General features: G+C 42.1%; 1 protein-coding gene across 3 annotated transcripts in view; it reads right to left on the reverse strand.

Moving 5' to 3' along the window:
- The window catches only part of zfr2 (zinc finger RNA binding protein 2), a 30,282-nt gene extending 20,154 nt beyond the window's left edge, over positions 1-10,128 (reverse strand). The window contains exons 1-6 of one of the 3 annotated variants that reach the window (XM_061682866.1): positions 10,051-10,128; positions 8,598-8,853; positions 6,199-6,286; positions 3,560-3,775; positions 2,191-2,510; positions 100-288 (exon numbers count right to left, since the gene is read on the reverse strand). In XM_061682866.1, the coding sequence (XP_061538850.1) occupies positions 100-288; positions 2,191-2,510; positions 3,560-3,775; positions 6,199-6,286; positions 8,598-8,853; positions 10,051-10,103 (1,122 nt within the window). In that variant the 5' untranslated portion in view covers positions 10,104-10,128. Of the gene's footprint in view, positions 1-99; positions 289-2,190; positions 2,511-3,559; positions 3,776-6,198; positions 6,290-7,270; positions 7,381-8,597; positions 8,854-10,050 lie in introns of those variants that run through there. The other 2 variants (XM_061682865.1, XM_061682868.1) reach the window with 2 other exon arrangements.

Consider the following 10,128-nt stretch of genomic DNA (forward strand, 5'->3'; position numbering starts at 1 on the left):
ATACTGTGACTACAACAATGGTGAAGCATGTTGGTTGACTTTATGCTGATCTGAAATAACAACAACTACTCAAACAAAGAATTGCAGAGCTGCGCTAACCTTCTGGTGTTTGGAGCCACGGATGTGCGCGGCGTAAGCATCGACTCCAGTGCAGGACACATCACACAACTCACATCGTAACTGGGTCTGAACACCTCTGGGCCCATTGCAGGTCCCCGTCTGACCGCCAGTCTTAAGAGCAGCTTCCTTTTTCTTATGCTTCTGGCCTTGTAGGTGCTCCCAATATGTCTGATTCAATAACATTAAAAAAAAAAAAAGCACACAATTATCAACACATTTTAAAAAAAATGCATACAGTAAACTCCTGTTGGGGGACACATTCAAGATCCACCAACACTCGGTGAAAGTCCATTATTTAAATTCAAAAGCGTTAGGTTTTCTTTTCTTTTTTTATTCAGGATACTGTAATATGTCGGAACATAAAGCATTGCGGGTTTCTAACTACCAGTAAAGTAGCCTCAAATGTCTGTCATGAAGTGGGAGCCATAGACTAAATAAAGTGTGCTGCTATGTTCAATAAACAGTTAAATAACTCTTTCTGAAGTGTCTCTGCTATGTGCACCCACAAATTGACGCAATACTAAGCGAGGCTGTGATGTCATGTACGAGCCCGCTGTAGGTCCATGGCGTCCGGAAGCCTGTTAGCTTGAATGCTAGCTGGTGGCTAGCACCTCTCGTTCCGGTGTAGAAAAGCGACGCGACGACTCGGTGGAATGACTTTTTTTTTTAATCCATTCAAATTTGGCAGAATTGTTAACAACACTCTTCTCTGTGGTGGGTACAATTTTTGACATTTCTATTTTCACTTTACTGGGACTTTAAGAGGTGGGGCCTGACGTGTTGGTGTGTAACGTTGGCGAGGAGCAGGGAGGTCTGCCAGTTGGCTCGAGCTACGGCAAATCTTTGTGAGAGGTTCTGGGAGAGAGCACGGCCGGCAGCATATCCTCCATGAGTGTCTTCATTGTGTTCGGGTTTTACTGCTCCCCCAGTGGGGCTCTCCTTTCCCACATCAAAGCACATTAGAGAATGCCGCTTTGTAGCATGGCTTTCCGTGAAAGACAAGTTAAAAGGTTCCACAAAAAACATGCGACGATGTAAACAGCGATATTTCAGAGCAACACTGTATATTGTAGGATGTTTAGAGACCCCTAAAAACACCTAAATGCACTAAAATAAAACCTTCTTCAGACCCCTCTCTCACTGGCAGAGAAGAGACCCAAATTACCAAAATACAGCTTGCACTCACACCAGGAATATATTGATGCTAATGTTGATTGGTTGCCTGCAGAGAGGATACATTGGTTTAAATGACTAATGTATTAATGCAGACACACTGGCTAAATAACAGCTCACAATTCAGACGAAACCATTTAAACGTTTAACGTATGGGTAATTAATCTCACATCTCTCTCAACTCCAAAATGGCGACATGTCCTGAAGTTTCGTTGGCGGCCGTCCGTACTCAGTCCCCGGACACCAGCACAGTCCTCTATAACGAGGAAAACACTTTATCGACTATAGAGTCCACAAAGTTTTGTAACGATTGATCAAAGTTTTGTGACATTAAGCAACATTAAGCTTTTTCTATATACTGTAGTGAGTGTATGGAGTGGAAAAAGCTTTAACGCCATTAAAATAAAAAATATTGGGGCGATCATTTTGATATTTTCAGAAGTTGAAGTGGGCATTGATAGAAACATCCACGTACATTTTTGTGACCACTGATCACAGTTTTGTGACATTAAGCAATGTTAAGCTTTTACTATATAGTGTGCATATGGAGAGGAAAACACTTAGCACCCATAAAATCCAAAATATTGGGGCTAATGTTCTGATATTTTCAGGGGTTGAAGTGGGCATTAATACAGATCTCCACATAAATTTTGTTGCCGATTTATTGCAGTTTTGTGACATTAAGCTATGTTAAGCTTTTTCTCTATAGTGAGCACATAGGTCGCCAAGATTTTACCACGAATCCCTGGCGACACGGCTCGTCTCCAGGAGAATCCAGGAGACATTGCGGAGACATCTTGTGACCAGTGTCGATTCAAATAACCATTAGGTCACCAACTAGTCTCCAGGCCAGTGAGATAGGAGTCTTAACGAAGATGTGGCATTTGATCAGCTCACCTGAGGGCCTGCACAGCTTATCCTACAAATGTCACAGTAATGAAGCTGGGGCTGCTTGGCGGGCCCTTTAGGCTTCTGGAGCTTGTTCTGGTGAAATGCTGGCTTTTTGTAGGTGCTTCCCACCGAGCTCGTCACCATGTTGCTGCCTGGATTGCTCCAGGAAGCGCTTGTCAGTTGCTTGGAAGCCAGCGGTTGTTGGGGCTGATGGGATGGGGGCTGTTGCTTTTGAGGCTGGGACAAGGTCTGCGGGGCTGACTGGTAATAGGAGGGGGCGGATGTGCAGGTGTAGCCAGTTGAATCATAGTTAGAGTAGTTGTGGCCTGAGGGTAAGCAAGAAGGACAGGAATTAATTTCAACAGGCACTAGGAAGAACTATTACTGCACTAAAAGTTCAAACATGGAGAAATCAGAATCATCTTTATTTGCCAAGTATGTCCAGAAAACACACAAGGAATTTGTCTCCGGTAGTTGGAGCCTCTCTAGTACGCCAACAGACAGTCAATTGACAGAGAACACTTTGAGAGATCCCCCGTGCCCCCGCAGAAAATTGGGCAATTGAGAGTCTTCAAGCAACCCACCACACATAATTTTGGGGTGTGGGAGGAAACCAGAGTGCCTGAAGAAAACCTACCCAGGCACGGGGAGAACATGCAAACTCCACACAGGCGGGGCCAGGATTTGAACCCCGCTCCCCAGAACTGTGAGGCGGATGTGCTAACCAGTCGTCCCACGTGCCGTGATGTACAAATTTAAGATTAAAATAAAATTTGCCTCTTTGCAAAAATGTGCTTTTTTGTTCTGGCCTCCAACTTGAGCCAGGCCCATTCTCCACCTGGACCTAATGCCTGCTTCAAGCTATGCCACATGAATAGTAGGCTTTTTGGGGCCAATCACTGATCAAAGAGTTTTAAAAAAACGATAACTCTTGTTGTTGTCGCCACGGTAACGAGTGTATCCGGTCGCATTTGAGTTGACAAGATAAAGCCCAATGATCGTAAAAAACGGGATGCGGTGGTATTGGAATACAAGATTTTATTGCGGTTGTCTGACATAGTGCACTCGTGAAAGAGCAAATTTGTCCTGTAGTGTGATCCAGGCATTACGTGTTGTCTGTCTCAGACATGTTGTCTGTTTCACACCGCTGACATGTTTAGTTTATTTTATTTTTAATAACTTTATTATCTGTCAGATATTTCCAATACTACGTCAAAAGACACAAGACAAGGCTAAAAATAAACTAGCTTTTGGATTCAAATATACTGTGCACGCGGCAACGCGGAGTAAATGTCTTTTGCGGAGCCGATCATTTGCGAATTCACACACAGATAAGAAAGCCTTTTAACCTTGCCTGTTGAGCGTCATCTGTTACCTGAGAAAGTGGCCGCCGACGGAGTAGAGCTGAAGGTAGAGCGGAGGTTGTAGGATGAAATGGACGTTTGCGGTTGCTGTGCACTGCTGGACACCGGGTAGATGTAGTTGGTGGACACCGAGCTGCTTGGGGTCAGCGTTGTTACCTGCCTCTGGATAGGAGGCGGGTGGCTGTACAAAGTGGTGGGAGCCGGAGTGTAAGCGCTCTTCATGCTGACTGAAAGAGCAAAGGGGGCAGTGAGAAAGACAATAGGATATCTGATATACCAGGCGGATCATCCGGGACTTCCTGTCAAGAGTTTTTGACGGGTTGAGCATTTAACTGAACACAGTGTATCAAAGTCATCCCGACTACTGATGAGGCTAAAGGAGGAGCTAGCTAGCATAGCCACTACAGACGCACCGTAAGATAATATCGCACTATCCCATCACCGATCACCCACTGGTTTATTAATTAAACACTATTACCAGTACTAGCTGCTAAACCTGTCACTGGGAATTAAAAAAGAAGATTCTGCGGTCGTGACATCACATATTGTCATCGTCATAGATAACTAGTAACTATATCGGAATACATTTCTAAACTAACCGTCCCAACCCTGAGTATGAGGAATATGTAAAACCTTGCGATTCCACAAGCACAACTACCGCTGAAGAAATGGTAAATAAATCTGCACAACGCACTCAGAAAACCCTGGCAGAGTCATTTCGCAAACACATACCATATGACAAAGCAAGTAAACGTTGGCAAGACATATAGAATCCAATCAACTACATTTCTTTCTGCAGTGTTCTAGCTAAATGTGTATGTCAGCAGTGTCTGCTATAGTGACAAAGAAAAATCTATTTGGTTTAAAATATTTTATTAGGTTTACATCTTGATGTCATCGCAATTGTTTTTGTTTTGTTACAAAAACTTTACTAAAATACTATTGTGCAAATCTGATTTGGCATATTCTCCTGACATAACTTGACCTTGAAGTTATTGTTAAATATTGCAATACAATAATCCTGTGCAATGTTTTGCATTAGATGTACAACCCCAATTCCAATCAAGTTGGGACGTTGTGTTAAACATAAATAAAAAGAGAATACAACGATTTTCAAATCATGTTCAACCTCTATTTAATTGAATACACTACAAAGACAATATATTTAATGTTCAAACTGATAAACTTGTTTGTTTTCAGCAAATAATCATTAACTTGGAATTTTATGGCTGCAACCCGCACTCTTTTACTACAAAGCCACGCTGTTCTAACACGTGCAGAATGTGGTTTGGCATTGTCTTGCTGAAATAAGCAGGGGCGTCCATGAAAAAGACGTTGTTTGGATGGCACCATATGTTTCTCCAAAACCTGTATGTACCTTTCACCATTAATGGTGCCTTCACAGATGTGTAAGTTACCCATGCCATTAGCACTAACACAAACCCATACCATGACAGATCCTGGCTTTTGAACTTTGCGCCCATAACAGTCCGGATGGTTCTTTTCTTCTCTCTCTGGCCCGGAGGACACGACGTCCACAATTTCCAAAAACAATTTGAAATGTGGACTCGTCGGACCACAGAACACTTTTCCACTTTGCATCAGTCCGTCCATCTTAGATGAGCTTGGGCCCAGAGAAGCCGGCGGGGTTTCTGGGTGTTGTTGATGAATGGCTTTTGCTTTGCATAGTTTTAAGTTTCATTTACGGATGTAGCGCCGAACTGTATTTACTGACATGGGTTTCCTGAAGTGTTCCTGAGCCCATGTGGTGATATCGTTCACACATTGACGTCAGTTTTTGATGCAGTGCCGCCTGAGGGATCGAAGGTCAGGGGCATTCAATGTTGGTTTTCGGCCTTGCCGTTTACATGCAGTGATTTCTCCGGATTCTCTGAACCTTTTGATGATATTATGGACTGTAGATGATGAAATCCCTAACTTGTCCTTAAACTGCTTGACTATTTTGTCACACACTTGTTCACAAAGAGGTGAACCTCGCCCCATCTTTGCTTGTGAATGACTGAGCAATTCAGGGAAGCTCCTTTTATACCCAATCATGGCACCCACCTGTTCCCAATTAGCCTGTTCAGCTGTGGGATGTTCCAAACAGGTGTTTGATGAGCATTCCTCAACTTTCTCAGTCTTTTTTGCCAACTGTCCCAGGTGGAACGTGTTGCAGCCATAAAATTCATAAGTTAATGATTATTTGCTAAAAACAATCAAGTTTGTCAGTTTGAACATTAAATGTCTTGTCTTTGTCGTGTATTCAATTAAATATAGGTTGAACATGATTTGCAAATTATTGTATTCTGTTTTTATTTATGTTTAACACAACGTCCAAACGTCATTGGAATTGGGGTTGTATGAAGAAGCACTTTACTAATAAACAAGAGCTGTTGTTCTGAAACGCTATGTCCATCAATAAATGTCCTGGGAAGTAAGTAGAGATTTACACCATTTTCTTTTGATAACATAAAATTATTGTTACTGTAAAAAAGTAATAAAAATGAATGCATGAACAAATGAATGAATAATGAATGAATGAATAAATACAAAATACATACAAATATTACAATTTTTCTTTTTGCCCATATCGCCCACCCCTATTGGAAATGCTAAATAAGCGTATAAAAGTACAGAAATGTCTCACCAGTCTGGTAGTAATTGTCAGTGGTACTCATCTGGGCTGGAGCAATACTTGTCTGGTAGTACTGTTTATTGTCATAGCTGTAGTTGCCCTGCTACAAATAACATATGAATATCAGTGCAACATATTTAAACCGTATGGGTGTTGTATAACTTTTCCATGGTCAAATTGAAGTACAGGGTGGTCGCAAAAAAATTACATCTTTTGATTGTATCTGAGTAACTACAGATCCTAAGCAAATTAAATTAAACAGGCTTCATGATGAAAATGTAATAAAATACACATTTATCAAAATTCCAACCAAATATTCAAATGGATAAAGTTGATAACAGATACCACAATGCTTCACAAATGTGCCATTAGGTCACCCGGCCCTTGCCTGAAGTCAGCTGGGATGACCCGTGACCCTGAGGATAAGCAATCGAAAATGGCTGGATGGAAGACCAAATCTTATTTCCATTGCAAGTGGATAGCATTCTTTAGTGACAGACCCAAAAAATAAATAAATTAAAAAAATAAGCAACAAACTAGCTTTTAATCTGAGCGAGAGTTGGCTATAATATTAGACTACAAAATGATGTCAGATGTTTTGGAACACCCTGTACTAATCTCGCTATAAACAGAAAAGATCGGTTTCATAAGAGAGGTACTACTTCTAGATACTTGCGTAATAAATAGTTATAATTTAAGACTTTATAGTCTTCCATACATATCAAAAAGTATATTTGGGAATCTTGTGACAAGGATTAAAAGGTCAATTGTGGAGATTTTAACTTGTAAATTATAGTAGGCACGGAAAGTATTACAACCCCCTTAAATTTTTCACTCATTATATTGCAGCCATTTCCTAAAGTCATTTAAGTTGTTTTTTTCCTTATTAATGTACACACAGCGCCACATATTGGACAGAAAAAAACAGAATTATGGAATTTTTTTGCAGATTTATTAAAAAAGAAAATCTGAAATATCACAGTCATAAGTATTCAGACCCTTTGCTCAGTATTTATTAGGAGCACCCTTTTGAGCTAATACAGCTATGAGTCTTTTTGGGAATGATGTTTTGAGTTTTTCACACCTGGATTTTGGGATCCTCTGCCATTCCTCCTTGCAGATCCTCTCCAGGTTGGATGGTGAACGTTGGTGGACAGCCATTTTCAGGTATCTCCGGAGATGCTCAATTGGGTTGATGTCAGGGCTTTGGCTGGGCCATACAAGAACAGTCACTGAGTTGTTCTGAAGCCACGCCTTCGTTATTTTAGCTGTGTGCTTAGGGTCATTGTCTTGTTGGAAGTTGACCCTTCGGCCCAGTCTGAGGTCCTGAGCACTCTGGAGAAGGTTTTCGTCCAGGATATCCCTGTACTTGGCCACATTCATCTTTCCCTCGATTGCAACAGTCGTCCTGTCCCTGCAGCTGAAAAACACCTCCACAGCATGATGCTGCCACAACCATGCTTCACTGTTGGGACTGTATTGGACAGAGATGAGCAGTGCCTGGTTTTCGCCACACATACCGCTTAGAATTAAGGGCAAAAAGTTCTATCCTAGTCTCATCAGACCAGAGAATCTTATTTCTCACCATCTTTGAGTCCTTCAGGTGTTTTATTAGCAAACTCCGTGCGGGCTTTCATGTGTCTTGCACTGAGGAGAGGCTTCCGTCGAGCCACTCTGCCATAAACCCCCGACTGGTGGAGGGTTGCATTGATGGTTGACTTTCTAGAAATTTCTCCCATCTCCCAACTTCATCTCTGGAGCTCAGCCACACTGATCTTTAAGTTCTTCTTTACCTCTATAACCGATTGCTCAGTTTGGCCGGACGGCCAGCTTTAGGAAGGGTTCTGGTCATCCCAAACGTCTTCCATTTAAGGATTATGGAGGCCACTGTGCTCTTAGGAACCTTAAGTGCAGCAGAATTTTCTGTAACCTTGGCCAGATCTGTGCCTTGCCACAATTCTGTCTCTGAGCTCTTCAGGCAGTTCCTTTGACCTCATGATTCTCATTTGCTCTGACATGTACTGTGAGCTGTAAAGTCTTATATAGACAGGTGTGTGGCTTTCCTAATCAAGTCCAATCAGTATCATCAAACACAGCTGGACTCCAATGAAGGTGTAGAACCATCTCAAGGATGATCAGAAGAAATGGAAGGTGCCTGAATACTTATGGCTATGTGATATTTCAGTTTTCTTTTTTAATAAATCTGCGAAACTTTCAACAATTCAGTTTCTGTCAATATGGGGTGCTGTGTGCACATTAATCAGGAAAAAATGAACTTAAATTATTTTAACAAATGGCTGCAATATAACGAGTGAAAAATTTAAGGGGGTCTGAATACTTTCCGTACACACTGTATGTCTAGGAAAGCCACAAACTGATGCAGGAAACGGAACTGACAAATATGAGCTCACCGTGTCAGAGTACACTTGATACGTTTGTGGTGTGGTGGTGGGCTGCGGGAGTGCAGGGGGGTCCGGCGGTCGGTAGGTGTAGTCTGGAGGGGGCTGGTGGCTCTGATAGCCAGCGTACGGAGCGCTGACAACAGGCTGGGCTGCCTGCACTGTACCCGGAGAGTAGGAGGCTGTCACGGCATGAGGCACAGCGGGAGCCTGCTGGACATTGTACGTGACCGTCGAAGAATGCGAGTAGGCCGGTGGAGGCTGGGTACTGAGAGAAACAGGCGGGTCAGAACATTTAGTGGGAGCAACCTGATTTAATCTTTCCAACACTTTTTTCAGTCATTAATTGTCCATCATTCCATTTTTTTGTTATAGCACTCGTCCTAATTAGGTTTGCGGTTGAGCTGAAGCCTTTTTAAGATAACTTCAGAGGGCTTCAACCAGGACTGGTTACCAGTCAATCACAGGGAACAAATAGAGAATCATTCACACTCATGATCACACCAAAGGAAATTTTTTTGGTGAGGAAGGCGCATCACCTGGAAAAAACTAACGCACGTACACTTTTCAACAGTTAAAGCATTCAACTTATGGCAGTAGAAAATCAATCTAAAATGATCATTCAAGTCATTTTCACGACCTTATTCAAATGGCATGCTAAGGTTTGTTTACTAGAGGTGCTATCGGAGAAAGCAATGGATGGCTTGTGCCATCCAGCAGTACTGTGACGTAACGGCCAAAATGTCTTTAAGAAAATTAATTCAATTTAATGCCCATTCCTAAATGGACTGTGAGAGGATAAGGAAATTAAGTGTTCATTTTAAAGGGGAATGTAAAATTATAATACTCTAAAGTTCAACAATAATCAGAACGCATTTCGACAACTCGTCTTCATAGTTATTTGTGTTCACTGGGCTTTAATAAAAATGTTAAGGTTTTCAAATCAGAACAGGCACATCAGTCAGGGAAGCTCGTGAGTCGTGCAAAGCTCATCTACTGTGGGACATTACATGATTTACTGAGCCGCACTGGCCTCATGTTAATTAATTTTCATCAGCACTTGGTCAAACACCAATTACATAAATCCACTACAGCCATGTTGTTATCTTCGTTATTATTCATGCAGTAAGTGTTTAACTCCCGGATGAAGTCAGTTCACATCCCGGCCATTTAGCCACTACTCCACCAACCAATTTATCATCCGTCAACACGAGACTTTATCAGCTTCGACCCTCAATACTTTACACGCTGTTTTTCAGCGTGACGTTTAATCAAGTCAGCATGCGCCTGACTGAATGGCAAGCAGGCGTGCAGCGTGAACCCGGCTAGCTAACGTAGCTTACTTTAGCGGCTAAAGGTATCTTATGTCAGCAGAGCGGCCTGTTGAAACTTCAACAAACAACTCGCACCACGAGTTATAATGACTCAAATTTAGGCTCACGCGACCGTACATCGTTTGAATTACCTGTACTGGGGACCGGTAGCATGCGTGAAGCCAAAATAATTGCTTGCTGCCATCTTGGCTTCTCCGGTACAGGACAGT

Source organism: Phycodurus eques, chromosome 8 (genome assembly GCF_024500275.1).
Source record: "Phycodurus eques isolate BA_2022a chromosome 8, UOR_Pequ_1.1, whole genome shotgun sequence".
NCBI lineage: Eukaryota > Metazoa > Chordata > Actinopteri > Syngnathiformes > Syngnathidae > Phycodurus > Phycodurus eques.